The sequence below is a fragment of the Mirounga leonina genome, unplaced genomic scaffold, assembly GCF_011800145.1.
Source record: "Mirounga leonina isolate KUSES-001 unplaced genomic scaffold, KU_Mleo_1.0 Mir_151, whole genome shotgun sequence".
Lineage (NCBI taxonomy): Eukaryota > Metazoa > Chordata > Mammalia > Carnivora > Phocidae > Mirounga > Mirounga leonina.
Window position 1 is genome coordinate 65774407 of NW_023270377.1, and position 20007 is coordinate 65794413.

At 40.0% G+C, this 20007-nt stretch overlaps 1 protein-coding gene across 2 annotated transcripts in view; it reads left to right on the forward strand.

The window, feature by feature from the left end:
• The window catches only part of GRB14 (growth factor receptor bound protein 14), a 115414-nt gene that overhangs the window by 58515 nt on the left and 36892 nt on the right, over window positions 1-20007 (forward strand). For both annotated transcript variants that reach the window (XM_035007878.1, XM_035007879.1), the window contains one exon: window positions 13772-13928. In XM_035007878.1, coding sequence (XP_034863769.1) covers window positions 13772-13928 — 157 coding nt within the window. The remainder of the gene's footprint in view (window positions 1-13771; window positions 13929-20007) is intronic.

Sequence of the window (20007 nt, forward strand, 5' to 3'; positions counted from 1 at the left end):
CAGAAAGCTCTGAGTTTGAGCTCAGCTCTGTCACTGACCAGGGGTGTGACTTTGGGTGCCTTCTTTTAAACATTTCTGAAAGTCAGTTTCTCTGTTCTGGGGATAATGATGCTTCCTGACAGAACAGTTGTGAGGATTAAATAGGATGAGTATTTAGAAGTACTTGACACATAGTAGAAGATCAACAAATGCGAGTTCCTTCCCTCCCCCATCTATGAAATGGCATGTTTTACTAGTTTCATAAACAGTTTAAAATCTCCCTATTACTATGAATTTAAATTTTTGTGTGTGCCCTGTCCTATTGAGGTAGTTACCTAAAAACTCCCTTGTAACAAATAAATCAAACAAAAAGTAGTTGTCCTTGATATAATGCAGCCAGGGAGAGAAAGACCGTGTACCTTTCATGTGCTGGTTCCCTCAACTCCTTTTCTGTAACTTTAGGGGGGCTCTAATTGAATTAAAAAAAATTAATTTGACTATTAAATGCTGGTGAATTTTTAAAAAAAATCTGGGAACAGATTTAATTATAGTAAGATAGTTTAGCTTATTTGTCTTTTCACTGTCCTGGGAAGAATCAGGCAGGGTTCTGTATTTGAAAGAGGTAAAGTTGTGCCTAATGTGAAGACATTGTTTCGGTAGACAAAGGTGACATTACTGGAATGTTAACTGTATGATGGCAGGGACTGTGTCACTTGATCATCTCTGGACTCAAGTGCCCAACACAGGGAAGGTACAAAGTTGGTATATAATTACTATTAGTTGATACATTTGTCTTCCTGTTGCATTCACTTCATTCTCCCTTCATTTCACAGCTGTGGTGAAGAGGCATACCCTCAGGGTCCACCTCAGCCGGTCCACCCTGCCTCTTCATGACCTTTATCCAGCTCCAGCTTGCTGCTGTGGACAGCTTGGTACACTCACTGCCCGTGACACACACCTATAAAATAAAAACAGCTCTAATGTGTTCAGCGCTGATGACACATTCTCTTTAGTCCTCCTAAGAACCCAAACCCAGTTTGGGATGAGGAATGTGAAGCTTGGGGTGGTGGTGGCGGGGGAGAGGTTAAGTGTCCTGCCCAAAGCACATGTCTGGTCAGTGTCCGGGCAGGACTGAGCACCGGGTCAGCACCGTGCCTGCCAGAGGCTGCCTCTCCCAGCCTCATGGGCGTGCCTGCTGCAGAGCCGTCTGCATTCACCACTCAGTGCACTCTGCCCTCTCCTCAGTCCTCTCGTTGGACCAGTCCCACCTTCCCGCATCTCTCTTTCCCTCTTGTCATTTTTCCTTGCTGTGCACTCCATCTTGCCTCAAAGAGGTAGTGACTAAACCATATGTCGGAGTTCCTTAGAGCTCAGCGGGACTGTAGGAGTCTCTTGAGACTTACTAAATGCCTTATTTGCTTTCAAAAATTTATAGTAAAAATCACATATATTAATTGAGTCCTATGAGTTTGCCAGCTATTTGCCCGTTCTATAGAATGAGGAATCTAGGACTTATCACTGGTCTGGTGGCTTAGGATCTGATCACAGAGCGGACTCCAAAGTCCACCATCACCATGAGCACCTGGGATGAAACTCTATGTGAATGGGGGCCATAACTTGTTTTTTTGTTGTTGTTGTTTTGTTTTCTTTAAAGACTTTATTTATTTATTTATTTGTCAGAGAGAGGCAGGCAGAGGGAGAAGCAGGCTCCCCACTGAGCAGGGAACCCGATGTGGGACTCGATCCCAGAACCCTGGGATCATGACCTGAGCCAAAGGCAGATGCTTAACCGACTGAGCCACCCAGGCGTCCCAACTCATGTCGTTTTGTAAACCACGACGCCTGGTCCGCATTTGGCAATGAAAGCAGATTAAAAATCGTCGGGATGATCAACAGTCTCACTCTTGCTTGGGGGCAGTCTCAGGGCTGGCTCTCCTGGCCGTGCCCCAGGACCCCAAGTCAAATCTAGAAAATAACAATCTCTTTTTGGCAGAAGAAAGAAGAAAGACATTTGGTAACTTCAGATATTAAACCCTCTGAGAGGGTAGGGTAAAGATTTTCTACCCCTGGAAGATAGAAACAAATAATACTTGCTCTTCAGACAGTTCCTAAAGAGGAATTCGAAAATCATTTTTGGCACACATACCATTGCCAGAGAGTGAGTATAAATGCGTCCTAATCAGCATGTGTGTTTGGACATATACATTCAATTGTGTTTGTGAAAATATCAAGAATTTTATTTTATAGTTTCAGAAGTCAAATTCGTTTGGGTAGTTCTATCAAGATTCAAAGAATTATTTTGACATCATCTTTCTAAAATACTAGGGAGAAACTCCAGCTCGAGTTCTAGGAAAGGTTGTTACTGAGGTGACTTTATATACAGTGTATGTGTATAGTATATATATACATATATATATGTGTGTATATATATACTATACATATTTATATGTATATATATATATAGCCAAAAAAAAATCCTTATTGAAGATGTGCACATGGTTTATCTGAAACATTCAAATTAAGAATATTTTAAAATGGCTTTAAACTTTTTAAAACTCTTGTAATTATAATAGGACGTCCATAGGGTTAACAATGTTAAAGTTGTAGTTTTCAAAACATCCTGTTTTCTCTGTTTGTGCTCACTGAGAAGTAAAGACTCCCTCTGCTGGCTGTTTCAGAACATGCAATTTTTCGGGCAAGTTAATGCTGCAAAAAGTGAAACCCAAAGAACAACCTATATTGACATTTAAAAAGCTGGGTGCCTGGGCACATATGTGCATTTCTATGCTGTGGTTTTTAGTTATCTAATACTTTTATCTGGGATGCCATATAGAAGCAGCAGCTTACAGCAGCATGAACGTTGGAGGAACAGAGTGGCAAGAACAGGGTCAGGGAGGGGCCCGGAGACAGATTCCCTGGCTGGCTCTGCCAGGGAATAGTTGGACATCCCCAAGCAAGTCAGACCCTCCTCAGAAGTGGCTTCTTTGTTTGTAAAATGAGAGGATTTCAGTGGATGTTCTCCAAGAGTCCTTTTGACCTTTACTGTTTTGTGTTTCGAACAGTATTGATTATATTTCTTTTACAGGAATATGTTCTATATGTGTTTTGCACCAATATAAAATAAATATTTAGAAAAAGGAAGAAAAGGTAAAATGACCAAAATGGTTATAAATCACTTGCTTCTACTGCTGTCACAGCATGGGAATATTAGGCCTAGAAAGTGATATTTTGTATGCTATTGTAAGTTTATACTGATATGTATATATATACATATATAATATATATACACTATTATAATATCTCCCAAATGTCCCAGAAACACTGAACACAGCATATTTCATTAATCCTATGGTACCTTAAATTACAAGAAGTGTCATTATTTTATATGTTTCCAATTATATCGATCATACCACTGATGGCAAGTTACTTCCAAGTTTCAGAGAAGTTAAATGTGAGGAAACGTGCTTTTAAAAATTAGTAAAATAAGGTAGTTCCTAAAAGCGCTTCACTTGACACCAGGCAGCCCAAGAATTGCAGTAAAATGTCCGATGTGCCCCTGGCACTAATACATACTTTCTTTCCTCTCTTCCTGTTTGCCCCCCTCTCTTCTTAACCCTTCCTCCACCCCTCCCCAACTCGTCCTTCCCACTGTGTGACACCATTTTTAACTTTCTTTGCTTAGATGTGTCTTATGGGTATTCTGGGAATACACGATTGCTTAAAACCTGAAATGAGATACTGGAATAACACTGTGTCCAACATAAGCATGACCAGTGGTTTTCTGCTTTAAATCTGAATAAGCATGAGCACTTGTGAAGGTTTTTTTTACTTCAAAGATGAATTAGCACAATTACATGAGTTTTAAAAACACTGAGGCTTCAGAGAACACTCCTGTGATGAAGTCATTGGAAACATGAGTATGGGATTTGGGATTTGACCATCTTTATTCATATTGGGTTTAGGTCCTAAAATAACACGTCTATATACATATGTAGATATGTGTGTGCGTGCTTTAGGGTAGCTTTAGACTTCATTTTTAGTGTGTGCCTTCTTTTATAATGAAATTGGAGCTGTTTCTTTTGCCTTTTCCCCCCTGCCACATAACAGAGCATACGGAAAGGGCTCCCAATTTCTTCTATGCAAAACTGAACCCATACTTGAGTCTTTCTTGCCACCCTGGAGGAAGAAAGGAAGCCCAAGGAAGGAGCAGCCTGTGGGGCTCTTGGCCTGAGAAGGAGAGCAGAAAGGGTCAGGAACAGAGTTGGAGGCTCAAATAAAGTAGAGGGGCATCAAGAGGACTTTCTGCCTGCCCCTTGGCCTGCAGACTGGCTTTCTTCTCTTGGGTGGAAGCCTGGCCAGGCCACGATTTGGCAATGTCGCTCTTCCAAGCTGTCAGGTGTGACAGTGCTCAGTCCTTTGCCATCTAGCCATGGGGCATTACCACACTGGGCCCCTTTGGCTCAGTGCTGCATAGGAAACAAATGAACACATCCTAAATCTCCATCCTTACATTTTGAATTTATATCCGAACTCCCGGAGGTTCTACATGGATCTCCACTAACACAGGTCCTTCAACTTGATTGCCTTGTGGTTTTCCTGTTGAGATGAAATGACATACAAATGTAGACACATTCAGAGTTTTTACAGAGATGCTGTGGGGATGATCCAGCTTGGGACCCTGAGGACTGCAGACTAATGGAAAGAGCCTGTCTCAGCCAGTGGTGACGTGATGGACCTGCCTCGGCGAACTCAGAGCCGTCTGCCTCTGATTTTGAATGTGAGAGAAAAATTAGCCTCAGTTTGGTCAATAGGCCATTGTAGGGTAGGCTTTCTGTTACTTACAGAACCTGCTCCCAAATGGTTAGGTCATCATGTGGTTATTTATCATTATTCTCTTACCACTTTGTAATCATATTCTTATAAAATTACCATTTAAAACTTAATTCTCTGTTTCCAGCCATTGAAGAAAGGCATTCTGTCATTTGTTTATCTAAAAAATGATCCCATCTGTGGTGGCCTCCTCCCTGGTTTGCTTTGATGGAAACCAGTGTCCAGCAGTGCTGGGTGAGGACCCGCCTTCTGCAGGCCTCCTGACCCCTGCGCTTCCTCACCTGCTCCTCATAGCTTAGTCCCCCTGATCTCGGTAAAGTGGTCTATCGTTGCATGCATGTGTTTCTGCTTCTTCAGCCCTTGGTGTCTTTGCTCATAAATATTTGTCCTGCCCAGATGTCCTCTGACCTTTTTTTTTTTTTTTTTGTGAATTCTTACAGAATACCAGAATTGAAATGGGCCAGAGAAATCACCTTATCCACCTTTGTTCAGTTCACAGATTTCATGAAAACTTGCCTATGTTTTCTCTTTGGTCTCAATGTATTTTTTCCTCCCTCGGGGGTTTTCAAGCCCTATGAGGTTTCAAAGCTACTGTTTAGGAATCCTTAGTGTTGTCTTCTACGGGCCTGTGCATGATGGGCTCATTCATCACTAAAAGAATAGTTTTGGTCATCAGCTGCGTGCCAGGCCTTGTGGCAGCTGCTGGGGCCACAGTGGGAAGCAGCCATGGACGTCATTCCTGCTGTCATGCAGCATTCTGAGCACTGGAGGCTGATGGATGGTCATTTACATAGTTGTGGTCACACATACGTGGGACAAAGGGCCTGGAACTGAACTGGGAGCGTCACTGAAATTTCCCCACAGAAATGATGGTTCATCTGAGGGATGGAAAGTAGAAGGTGGGGGTGGGGGGACAGCAGCTCTAGTAGTGTATGCAAAGGCCCTGTGTCAGGAAGGAGCGTGGCTATTTCAAGACACTGAGAAGAAATAGTATGTTCAGAGTTAGAGAATAAGGAAAGGATTACAGGGCATACATTTGACAAGAGCCACAGGATATGGGATAGAGCTGTTTGTGCCGGTCGGTTTCTGTAGTTCTGAAATTGGCGGCAGTATCTATTTTGAATTCATATCTTTCTGTTTTGAGTTAATATCTTATAACTAATTGAACATGTACTCTTTATGCTCAAGTAAAATGTGTTTTTGAATTTTTTTTTTTTTAAAGATTTTATTTATTTGACAGAGACACAGCGAGAGAGGGGAACACAAGCAGGGGGAGTGGGAGAGGGAGAAGCAGGCTTCCCGCCGAGCAGGGAGCCTGATGCGGGGCTCGATCCCAGGACTCCAGGATCGTGACCTGAGCCGAAGGCAGTCGCCTAACCGACTGAGCCACCCAGTCACCCGGGAGGCAGTTACTTTTCTTTTCTTTCTTTCTTTCTTTTTTTTTTTAAAGATTTATTTATTTATTTATTTGAGAGAGCGAGAATGAGAGAGAGAGAGAGAGTACATGAGAGGGGGGAGGGTCAGAGGGAGAAGCAGACTCCCCGCCGAGCAGGGAGCCCGATGCGGGACTCGATCCCGGGACTCCAGGATCATGACCTGAGCCGAAGGCAGTCGCTTAACCAACTGAGCCACCCAGGCGCCCCTAAAATGTGTTTTTGAAATATTTTTTAATGGAGAGAATTTAAGACACCCTATAACCTGGTTTCTCTAAACTCTGTACTGTTTTGCTCTTAATAAATATTTGACAGCTAGAAAAATAACACAAGGTGGCAATAAAGAAGCAGTAGCTTTCCTTGAGCTGTTAGGGTCTTTTGGAACAGAATTTGTTTTTAAAATATACCATTTTGTTAGAGATTTGGAATAAGTAATAATGAATATATTATTTTCCATTTCCTTCAAGGGAACACACTGAGTTGCTTAATTCAAAATATCTAAGAATGTCTTCTTTTATCTTAGAACACTGCATTCCTTATTTAGAAGAATGTAAAAATCCAGGGCTACTCTGACCTTGATATAAAAATATTTCTCATGATTTAGGTCCATTGCCTATCTGTTGAAAATAATAGGAAAAAAAAAAAACCCTGGAAACATTAAAAGATTGCTTTATAATCCTACTGCACTTGGATGGCAAACTTTTAAAGAAATAAGCTTTACTGTAGAAAGCTGTAAAAATAAGCTTTACTTCGGGACCTAGGTGACATCACACCTCTGTGGGCCTTATTTCTTACTTCCTATTAACCATATGTGAACAACATATAATTAATAGATACAATAAATTAATGTTTCTTTTTAGAAGTTATATACTTTTCATCATGGGAAGGCCTTGGTATTTAAATGTGCTGTTTAAATTATTTTAAACTAAATAGTAGTAAATAAAAATCAATGTTTAATTAAATATTAAGTGTAGTATTTAAATGTAGTTAATTTAAAAATTAAATTTAAATTTTCCCAAAGTAGAAACTTTGACACAGAAGATAACCATGTCCCAATGATCTTTTTTCTTCTCTTTTCCTCTTTCTTTCTTTTCCTTCCCCTCCTCCTCCTCATCCTCCTTCTTTTCTTTTAATTTTTCTCATTCTGTGGATTCTTGGTCATGTATGCTTAATCCATGCTCATTTTTTACCTGCTGAATGATTATTCCTGCTCCCTCCTCCCATCTCTGAAATGACAAAGGATAAGTGGGAGAAAGCTACCCTGTAGCTAATTACTTACCAAGGGGTCCACTGCCCCCCGTTTGCTCTGTGACATTGACCCATGACCGGATGACAACCCTGACTTTGCTTCACATGTTCCAGGATGAATCCAGGTTGGGAAGGAACTAGCTTGCTCTCCCGTGCCTGTCACATTCCTGGGGGCTGCAGGGAGGAGGAGGAAGGCCGACAGTTTGGCTCTTGCCCAGTGCTTTCCGAAGGCTTTTCGAATAATCTGTTCTGAGAATCAATTTCTGGTGATTGTAGCAGATGAATCCGACGCATGCTTTGGGGAGCAAGGTGATACGTATTGAATTGACTTTCAAATTTGATCTCTTTATTTTTCAGAAATAGCTGTTGTCTTATATTTTAAATATTTTATCTCTTTTAGTCTCAAGGCTTTAGGGACCTCAAGCTTTCTTCTAAAAAGTTAACTATTTCTTGCCACCTCTATATATTTGAACGTTGTTGTGTCTACTGCTTTGAATATGGGTTTTTAATCTCTTGCCTCCACTTTTATGGAGGGCAGTCGAGGGGAATTGAAGTATAAAGTGTATAAACTACCTCGATAAGGATGTCAGCCAAAACAGAGATCATGTTCCACCCACGTTCGAGCACATCCCCTGCAGGGGTTACTGTGTCTGTGTAGTGCATTTGCTCTGCTAGACACCATATGCTCCCAGTGCAGTTTTTGAAGCTGTAAACCCCTCCAAAGGCCAAGGTTGCCCTGACTGTCAGGATTACAGTGACATGGAAGGGTTGCCTAAACACAGCTCGTTTGTACACTGTTGGCTGTCCTTGGGCGCTTTCTCTGTTTATGCTGCGGGGATGTTATGGACAGACCTTATCACTTATCAGCACATGCAATCATGGGAAGCACTGAAATCTCTTGCTGGTCAGGTATCTATTCATTGATGAAACGGAGAAAGTTCCTATTCTTCTTTAGTGTCAGGCAGCATTTCTTCCAACTGGCATATAATTTCAAATGATCAGTTGGTATGAATAATATTTTCCTCCCCCTGTTTTTCGCTTTATAAAGCAAGCTGGGAATTGGGACCACCGAACTGGAAATTATAATATCCCTTTATTAAGTATCATAATTATATGATTTTAAGATCTCTTTTTTACCACTCAGTATGTAGAGGAGACAGGATACCACTATTTTGCTCTAATGATTAAGAACAGCCCTGCTGTTTGTTTGTTTGTTTTTACCTAATCACAAAAGTTTTTAACTTAGTTTTAATCCATACTAGCCATGGAGGAAATGACTTGACTTCTTTTTTTAAATAAGACGGTTTTGTGTAATACTTTTGGCAAGAGGCATATTCAACTCTCCTAGAGAGTTAAGGCCTAGATGATCTTTCCCCTTTTCATAGATTTTAAGGAGGAAAAAAATAGTAAAAAAAAAGAAAGAAAAAAACAGTAATAAAATGAGACTTTTTAACAAGGCACCCGTTTGTAGAATAAGGAATTTTTCACAATTATTGAGTAGATTTGAGAGATGACAGGGATTTACAGCTGTGGAATATCAATTAAAATATAATTTTATCATTCTTAGGTAAATGTGTACTTGGGATAAATGTCAGAATTAAATAAGAGTTTAAGAATATGAGTTTGAAATGGAGCTCAAAAGAAAATATTAAACTTTTCTTTGAGCAGGTGTTATTTATTTTAAAATGAATACATGTATCTATTACAAACATTTGAGTTGGCCTAGCCCTTCTAAATGTATGTGTTTTGATTCTTGGAAACCTGTGTCTTTCAAATTCGTAAAACGTAGTCTAAAGAAAATAATGGCATTTCCTAATTGGTTAGATACATTTTTCATTTTCCCCAAATTTACCTCTTGTTCAGTTCTTGTCCACTTCTTGAATTTGGTTTAGTCTTCAGAATGTCTCCAGTCTTGTTTTGTTTTTGTTGTTGTTGTTTGTTTTTTTAATTTCTAAATTCCTCTGATATAAAAGATAGAGCATGAAAAGTAAGAGGCATACTTCTGTTAGCCCAGGTGATGGGAGTTTACTGGAAGAAAACATGGGTAGTCAGAAATTACTGGGAACCTTCCCAACGGCCCCCATGTCATTCTCATTTCCCCTCCATCTCCTGGCATGGGATTTGCCAAGTGGCCTCTGAGGAAATTGAAACAGTGGCTCATCACTGTACCACCTGAAGGAACAGCCACAGGCTCGGATCCTCTTTCCCTCTCAGGAGTGGTCATCTTCACATTGCTTTTGTCAGGAGTGTGCACCAGGGCCTGATCCAGTCAGTGTTCCACAGCACATGGACATACAGCAGACAGCATCCCTTAGAATCCCACCAATTGTCTAGCATGGATACAGATCCTCAAGACACACACTTAAGAGCACTAGCCTTCCTGCATGCAATCATGGGAAGCCCTGAAATTCCAAGCAAATCTTGGGATTTTAGTGAACCACATGTGTTAACCAGAAAATGAATGAATTGAAGTGAAAGCTCAAACAATTGCACCTGATTTTGGCTGTGTATTTTCATGATCTTCTTCATATGACTCCATATAGCAACCTCAGTGACTTCACAACTCAGAACTGCCCACAAACAGCGATACCGAGTCCATTCTTACCTGGAACTATATTTATAGGAAAACTTGTTTATTTGTTGATCATTGAAAATAATTTTAATTTGCCAAGCATAACAATTTAATCACATACTTTGTGACAAAATATTTTTGAAGTTTGTAAATATGTATTGAGTCCCTCCTATGTCAAAAACACTTTGATTGGCACTACAGGGGTACAAAGGTACCTACACAGGGGTTCATTTGTTCCAAAGATCTTTAGTAAGCCATACACTGCCTTGGGCTAGGTACCTGAAATATGATGTCAAATGATAAGTAAACAGAGATTTTCCTTGAAGGACTTTATTATTAGTACAGTTGAGGAGAAAGACATGCAAATAGAAAATTACAAAATAAGAGCATGGAAAAAGGGCACTGTAAATTACAAAGCCTTGGGTAGTCAGGGAAGCCTTTCTCAAGGCAGAGCCATGGAAACTGGGGCCAAATAATGAGTAGGAATTTGCCAAATAAAGCATGTTGTTGGAGGCTGAAGTGTTGATTCCAAGTAGAGGATAATTCACATGCAACTAAGAAAGAACAGGTTGCAAGTACCTGTCATATTTGGCTAGGATGTCCTGTTCTGCAGGCTGGTTTCCTGGAGAGGGTCCATGCTGTGTGCATGCTAGAGTTTGGGCTTTATTCCATGGGTTCCCATTTTCCTGGTTCCCTTTCTACCTCACTTGATCTTTCAGACTTTCTTGCCTCTAAGTCACCAGTCAATATTGGTATTTCTCAGGGTTCAGTTTAGATTCTGTTTTTCCTTTGTTCTTCCTCTTCTCCCTCGCCAGATGCATCCATGTCTATGTATTTGTTTACTACTTAAAAGCTCGATGGTTCTTAAGTCAGTTCTGAACTTAGGACCATACATCCCTATCACCGCCATCCTACCTACCACTTCAGTTTCCTTAGGACCAGGCTCCCTGTTTGCTGCAACTGCCTTCCCTGACTCCTCTCAGTCTTAGAACCTGCCAAATTCCTTCTTTACCAGTGCACCCAGGGACTTCTGTTCCCTTAGCCTGAAGTGCGTTCACCTTCCCTTTGCCTAGCTATTGCCCACTCTTACTTCAGGTCTTGGCTTAAATATCGCTTTTTCACGGATATCTTCCAGGTCTCTCCTAACCTCATTTTATGATTAGTAATATGCTGCATTTTTATGCCCCAGTTTATAATTATTTTTTTAAAATACTGCTTTCCTCACTAGACTTTAAGCTCTCTGAAGGAAACAACAGTCTCTGTCTGTGTCAGCCTTGTTTTAAAACACTTAGCAAAGGATATGTACCTTGTAAGAGGTCTCCGTAAACACGATGAGCTACGTGAGTTAGGACAACGAGGAGCCATTGAAGAACTTTAGTAGCAGAATGACCTGATTGGATTGGCAATTAGCAAGTTTATTCTGCTAGCAGTATGAAGACTGAATTGGAGGGGGTCCATGGCTAGAGCAAGAGAGATAAGTAGGTGGATGTGGCCACCAGACATTTAGAGCCTCAGAGCACATCTATGATAAAAACACAAAGAAATCAAATTCAGTTGATCCAGGAGCTCAGAGATAGTCTCAGGACTCTTTCCATCTCTTAGCATGGCTCATTCCATGTGGACCTCATTTTCCCACAGTCTTTCTCTTTGTGAACAGTAACAGCTTCATCCTACATCTGTCTAGTAGGAAAGAGGGTCCACTTTATGGTTATGTGAACAGATATCCAGACTGCCTTTCTGACTGGTTCTGATTAGGTCATGTGCCCTTCTCTGAAATAACTACTGTCACCAGAGGGGTTCTGGGTGCTGGTTGACCAGTCTGGATAATAACTATCGCATCTGAGGCAGTGGTGCACTGGCAAACTGGCCCTAAAAATAATGTTGTTTTTTAAAAAAGGCCTATTTGTAGCGATTACCAATTTCTTTGGTATCCAAGCTCCTACTGTGGCTGATTTCAAGATGGATGCCTGGCTTGCGGTTCCCGAATGTTTAACAACTGGCTCTTCCAAGCCAGTCCCCACAGCTCCAGCTCTCCATGGCTGAGCTGACGGCAGAGCTGCCAGAATCAGAAAGACTGACGGCGAGGGAGGCAGTGTGCTCTAAAAGGCGATCAGAATATTGTTAGAAGATAGGTAGGTGCCTGGTAGCCAGTCCCACAAGGAAACTTGCCCTGTACCATGCAAAATATACTTTGTTATATGTCATGATTTTATTTTACCTAAGAATTTTTGAAAGTTCCTGTATCATTTCCTTGAATAACATTTGTAAGCACCATGTAATATTCCATTCTAGGAAAATGCTATCATTTACCATTCTTTCATTGTTGAGTATTTAGATTGATAGAACTATATGTAGTGCCTGCTGGATAGGTCTATGCCTGAAGCCATTTTCCACATTTAGGACGGAGTTGAGATAATTTACACTATGTGGAATCACTGAGTCAAAGGAATGGACATTTAATGCTTTTGAATACATTCCAATAGGTGTACAAAATAGTTTTACCAATTTATATCACTTCTATCACTGTAAGAGAGAAGAGCAAGTATTTCATCACACTGTTATTAAGTGTAATTAAAAAAATTAGTAGGATAGAATTAATACGTCATTTTAATTTGCATTTGTTTCAATTACTAAAAATGTTGAAATGTCTATATTTTTGTAACAAGTGTATTTCTTATAGTGAATTTTCTTACCATTTCCCACTTGTATTATGCGTATATGTTGCTTTTATTATACTATCATCATAGGTATTTATCTTCTTATAATTAATTAATATAATTAGTGGAATAATTATATGATTAATAGTGGAAATTCTAGCACATAGCACAACTTGGTAAATGTTGAGGGGAGTGTTGTGTATGAAATTCTCCCTAATTCTGTGTAATTACGGTAACATTAGCTGCCTTAATAGATAAATACAAATTCACAGTATGTAAACACAATAAAAGTTTATTTCTTGCTCATGTCAAAGTTCCATATGGGTGTTCTTATTTGGGCAGCTTTCATGTGGTCATGAAGGGACAAAGGCTCCTTCTGTCCCAAGGCTTTTCTCCCCTCTGGATCCTTGTCATTTCTATTCAATGGGAGGCTGGCATTAGAGAATGGGGAACAATATGTGGGAGGTTTTTATGGACTAGGCCCGAAAGTGCAATATTGATTGTGCTTACATTCCATTGACTAAAAGTCAATCCCATGGACACAACTAATTGTAAAGGAAAAAAGAAAAAGAATCTGGTATACATCTAACCAGTCTTTGCCAAAATTTCCATAACCTGAAATAAAGAAATCTTTTCATAAAGGCTGATTCTACTTACTGCTTTTACTACCTGTATATATCTGGGAATAAATTGACCATATTACTTGGATAATTTACAGGATATAAGTATGGAATGGAACATTTTACATGTTGTTAAGAGATATGTAGCTTTTTAATAGACCAGAATGGTAGAGCAATGACGTTGAATGGTCATTGAATGTCCTCTCATCTAGACACTGAAGAGAAGAGGGTGGAAGTTATCGGACAAAGCGGTTTTGACAGGTGATAAACAAGTCTTAGATAGGCAACATTTATTCAGTGTTTTAGAAAATTTAATGCATAAGAATCCATATAAAGACTTTGTAATCAGCTCAACCAGTAAGTTTGATGACTTACTAGAATGATATTTTTAATAGGATATGTTAGCTCATTTTCTTATTTCTACCTATACAGGTAATTAAAGTGTACAGTGAAGATGAAGCCAGCCGGGCTTTAGAGGTACCCAGTGACATAACTGCCCGAGATGTTTGCCAGCTGTTGATCCTGAAGAATCATTACATCGATGACCACAGCTGGACCCTTTTTGAGCATCTGCCTCACATAGGTCTAGGTAAGGATACAGAACCATAATCCACATCCTTGCTTTTCTGTTTGTTTTAGTTTCATCATATGGCAAAGATTTTCTTCAGACATAGAAAAATAGAAGAGAATTGTGAATAGTCCTTTTCTTTATTTGGTGTTGCTAGTTGGGAGAAGATTGTAACACAAAATGAAAGTAAGGGTAGAAATATTACACATTTCCCATACTTCTTTGTTTAAATAATGCTCTATGAGAATTTGGGAGCCAAAACATAGAGTCCAAATTGATAGATAAATTTTGTAATAATCTTTGGTGGCACAAGCAGCATTTTTTTTGAGAAGTTAATAAAACAAGCTGTTATTTGAATTACTTTTTGAATTGGTTGTCATGCAGACATGGGAAGTATCCACACTGGTTCTCTTTATGGGTGTGTGTACCCTAAAATTTTCTTGAAGAATTAAGTATCTCCTCTATATTTTAAAGTCATAAACATAAAGAGTATTCTTTCAAAACGTTTTTTTTTTAAAGATTTTATTTATTCATTTGACAGAGAGAGCGAGAGCAGGAACACAAGCAGGGGGAGTGGGAGAGAGAGAAGCAGGCTCCCTGCTTAGCAGGGAGCCCGATGCAGGGCTCTATCCCAGGACCTTGGGACCATGACCTGAGCTGAAGGCAGACGCTTAACAACTGAGCCACCCAGGCGCCCTTCGAAACATATTTTTTAAAATGCATTTTTTAAAAAATGCATCTCTGTGTTGTAAAATGTAGAGAGTTTCTCCCCCAATTTTTTAAAATAAGGTATAAATGATTTTCGTCCTGCTACTAGAGTGAGACAGAATTTGGCACCAGTTTTCTTTCACCTTTTCTTATTTTTACAGGTATGAGTGTAAAAAAAAAAAAAAAAAACATGTTTCCATAATAAGTAGTGAAAAGGAAAGGAGTTTGTGATGGTAATGCCATTCGATTCTTTGGAATTCCATATGCGTTTCCTGTGGCTGCTGTAACAAACGACCACAAACCTGGGGGCTTACAACAACCAAAATTGATTGTCTCACACTTCTGGAGGCCAGAAGCCTGAAATCAGTATCACTTGATTGAAATCAAGGCATTGCCAGGGATGCACTTCCTCCGGAGGCTCCAGGAGAGAGTCTGATCCTTGTCTCTTGCAGCTTCTGGGGCCGCTGACATTCCTTGGCTCCGGCAGACTCACTTCAGTCCCTCCCTCTGTGGTCACACTGGATTTCCCTCTTCTGTCTGTGTCAAGTCACCCTCTGCCTCTCTCTCATAAAAATGGTACCGGTTAGAGCTCACCCGGATAATCCAGGATAATCTCTTCATTTCAAGATCCCTTAATCATATCTGCAAAATCCTCCCCCCCCCCCTTCTTATCAAGTAACATTCACAGAAAACCTATTCTTGAAGGTATGCCATTACCCGCCAGTGTGATGTGCCGTCTCGCCTTCCTAGGGCAGAAAATGTTCAACATATATTTTCTGCATTGCTGTTTGTCACTAATTTGACTTCTATTCATGACCATTCATCTCCTAAAAGTATAGTGTTAACTCTGAATAGATAGCTGCCATATTCTAAACTAGTTTTACATATGCTTGTGAGACTACAGCTCTTAATTAGCATAATATGTAATTACAGTATTTTATACCCTTAATCTTTTTCTTTTGGAACAACTTTACATTTTTTTGGTTATAGTCACTATAGTTTATTGCTCACAAATAGCTTGAAGTTTAATAATAAAAATCTACTCTGTAAATCAAGCCCCAGTTTTTACTGAGACCACAGCAAGTTATATTAAGGAATAAAGTGCACAGGTTCTTTTAATGTGGAGGCTAAAGTGGAACATTGAGAATTAATTTGAGTTACATACTAAATTTAAACTTATAGGCATCAAATAGAAATATATTTCTCCATTACTGTATTTTCTGGAAATGCTGAAATAAAGTCAAAGATATGAGATATTGTCTCCTGGCTTCATCAACCATGCATTTAGACCAAAAGTTATGAGAAGGAAATTGAGTTCCACAGCTTCCTTGTGTTCTTTTTCTTTCCTTTTGTTTTCACCCAGATTATATCTCTTTTTAAAGAGATTTTATTTATTTGAGAGAGACAGCATGAGCCTGTGCACACGTGAGCGGGGGAAGGGCAAAGGGGGAGGGGGGGGGACAAGCAGACCGCACTGAGCATGGAGCCGCTGTGGGGTTCAGTCCCGGGGCCGCCTAATGGACTGAGCCACCCAGGCGGCCCTCAGATGATATCTTTAAACAGTAGAAAAATTGCTGACATAGTGCTCTCCAAATACTAATGCATATTAGATTTACCAGCTTCCATTTCTTTTATTTATTTATTAGCTGCTTTATTTCTGTAAGGATACACTGAAATGTTAGATGATGATAGCTAATGAATATCTCTATTTTCCTTACTTATTTTTATTTAATTTCTCTGTTTTAACATAACCTGTTTTTACTTTTGTAGACTACCTTCTTTGTGTGTGTGTGCACCTAAAAATACATCTTGAGGGTTTTTTTTCTTTTCACTTTATAGATTCCACAAAAACTAGGAACTCTTCCTGCCTTTTCCTGTTGACTTCCTTACACAGTTTAGCAGATATTTACTGACTGTTTTATACCAAGCCTATTTTGTGTGTGGATCTTGGGGGTACATAATAGACATGATAATAGACAAAAAACACTGCCCTTGCAAGTTTGCATACTTCTCGGAAGAGAAAGATATGAGACACATGACTAAAATCTGTAATCCCTTAGGTGATGATAAGTACGGGTTTCTCCTGCTGTCTGAAAGTAGAGCACTCCTATGAAAACCTTCGTAAACTGAAATGGTATAAAGCAAAGAGGCATTTACCATTAATTTATATGGGAAAATATTTGAGCAGAAATAACCTCTCTTAGCATTTTCGGGTATCTTAGGACACATCTTGCCAATAGATGCACAAAATAAATCAAGATAAAGCACAGATGCTCACAGACAAAATTCAAAGCTGCAGGGGCTTGATGCTTGAGAAGCTGAGTGTGGTTCCCTGGAAGGAGCTTGGCGGGACCACTCTCGCTGCGGCTCCGTGGTGCACATGGCCTTTATAAGGGCTCACTGCAAAGCAAACGCTGAATGGCATTTTCACTTTTCACCTTTTTTGTAAAAACAGAAATCCTCTTTGGATTTCTTTTTTCTTTTTTTTTTTTAAAGATTTTATTTGTTTTAGAGAGCATGAGAGTGAGATTGAGAGAACGAATGGGGGGGAGAGACAGAGGGAGAAGCAGACTCCCCACTGAGTAGGGAGCCTGATGCGGGACTCCATCCCAGGACCCTGGGATCATGACCTGAACTGAAGGCAGCCGTTTAACCGACTGAGCCACCCAGCCCCCCCTTCCCCTTTGGATTTCTGTTGGTTGGCAAAAACAGATACTAATGTAGGTCTTTTGTAAAAGCAAAGAGGTGTAATGTGAACTTTTGAAAAGCTGGAGTTGCCTGTATTGGGGAGAAAAGGAAGGCAGGGCAGAAGAAGGAAAGAGCATGCTAGGGGTGAGTGAGAGATGCATTTCAACTAGAGGGATCAGGGAAGGTGTCCCTGAAGCATGATATGGAGGAAAATCTTTGTGGCAGCGTGCTTGTGTTCAGGCCACAGCCCAAGGCCAGCACTTCTGGAGTAAGGTGGGGGGTGATGGAGTGGACTTCAGTAGGGCTACTGTAGAACCAGCTCGTGTAGGGTCTCAGAGGCCCCAGAGGGTCTTGACTTTTACACTGAGTGAGAGAGAAAGTGAACGGAGTTCTTTGAGTCAGAGAGCAATATGATCCTGATTTAGTTTTGAAAGTACAGTTGACCCTTCAATAACATGGGTTTGAACTCCGTGGATCCACTCATATGTGTGTTGTTTTTTTTTAAATAAATTCCATCCAGTACTGTAAATTTATTTCTCTTCCTTATAATTCTCTTGATACCATTTATTTTCTCTAGCTTACTTTTGTAAGAATATAGTATCTAGTACATGTAACGTCACAGTATGTATCAATCGGCTGTGTATGTCATCAGTAAGCCTTCCAGTCGACAGTAGGCTATTTACTAGTAGTTAAGTTTTAGGGGAGTCAAAAGTTTCATACAGAATTTTGGCTGCAAGGGGAGGTCCGTACCCCTATGCTTCACATTGTTCAAGAGTCAACTGTGTACTACTCAGAAGGCCAGAATTCAAACTTTTAGAGGCTAAGCAACTTTGTTTGCTTCTATATCCAACTACCTGTGGCTTCCTGGATCAATCCTGGCCAGTATGTCATTTCTCCTAGTTGCACATGCCCTGTTGGACCATCTTCACAGGATAGTCTACCCTGGTATGAGGTGTGGTATTTGTGAGACCCTGAAGCCTTATAGGCGAGATCATTGTGCCTTGTGGGATAGATGAGAGTTAAGTGTTTTCTGCACTTGAGGTCACATTAATGACCAAGATAAGCTTAGGAAGGTGTCAGAGACATTTTATGTTGTTAATAAATGTGCTACCATTGTTGCTTTTGATCCCTTAAAACACGGCACAAATTTACTAAAGTCGGATGGAGGAGCACTTGACATTCAAAATATGGTAGGTTTATGGAATCGAAAGTCTGTTTTCAGAGTGACATTTTCTGTGGCAAAGGAAACTTCAGTCTTATTAGTAGTTTTAATATGAATGTATGTGTGATGGCTACTATTAACGTGTATCTTATATGTGCAGGGCACGGAGTGAGAGGTTGAACATTAATCTTGATAGACGCTCTCATCCCTTAGCCTCATAGCAACCCTGCAAGATGTGTTTTCTAATCTCCCTTTGACATACAGGAATACAAAAACTCAGTGATGAAATTCCTTGCCTAGAGTCAAGCATTGCTCAAATGTAGGTCCTTTCAGAGTCTAAAGTCTGCATTTTCCACTGAAGTGAGTTTTTTCTCCTCATGTTCCTGGGATCCCGTAGTTGGTTTGTCTCTTTCTCACTCTCCATCTTTGTCTCTCATCTGTGGTGTGAGAACAAGTTAAAATTTTGAATCCTCAAAAACATTTGCAGATAAATTTTTCTTACCAGGGTGGTACTGAAATTACCAGAGTCCAACTGATCTAACCCAGTTCACTTTCTAGCAAGAGCCAGCTATTGCTTTTGGCTGAGCAAGAGGATCACGTTGGAATGACTTATCCTTGAATTTGTACACAGCATAAACGCTAATATGACATTTGGAACTCTGAATACAATATCAATATTTCATCTCTTCTGGCAAATAATTGTTAATAGTATTCTGCTGGGAATTTTAATAGCCAGAGTAAATCATCAGAGGCAGCGAAACATCCTGATTTTGTTACGAATCTCTGATTTGCATGACTTGGGATCATGTCACGATGAGGTTCTAGTTGCACACAGCTTTATGGACATTGAATTTAAAGTATCAGTACCTCAACAAACATTTGCCCTTCTCTCATATAATGATGCTTTGTAACTGGTGTGTTCTAGTTCGTGGCCACTGGATGTCACTGTCGTTCCCCAGATGGAGCCCTCTGTGTTTCTAATCAGCGTGAGGATTGGGGACGGAGGGAGTGGGGCAGGGGCAGAAACTTCAGTTTTAAGTCCTCTGGAACTTAATGGGATCCATGTTTATCTTGCTCCCGTTTTGATTCCTAATTGAAGCCATGGTATGAAGCAGCGGCAATTAACACAATACCTCCAGCGCATACCTATAGACTCCTCGGGAAGAGGAATTAATTGTATTTTAGTGTCATTGCTGGGGACAGCTGAGAGTTCCATTGTGAATATCATTGTGAAGTGGCTCTAATAAGTAAAATGAATGACTGGAGGCTTTTAATGAAACCATTTTTATGTGTGCAGCTATACCCACGTGATCTCTTTAAGACAGAAGCGGTGCACAGCGGTACCAAGGAAACGCTTCACTGCTTTGAAGTGGCTCCTTCACTTTTTTCTTTTTCTTTCTTTCTTCCTTTCTTCCTTCCTTCCTTCCTTCCTTCCTTCCTTCCTTCCTTCCTTCCTTCCTTCCTTCCTTTCTTTTCTTTCTCTTTCTTTCTTTCTTTCTTTCTTTCTTTCTTTCTTTCTTTCTTTCTTTCTTTCTTTCTTTC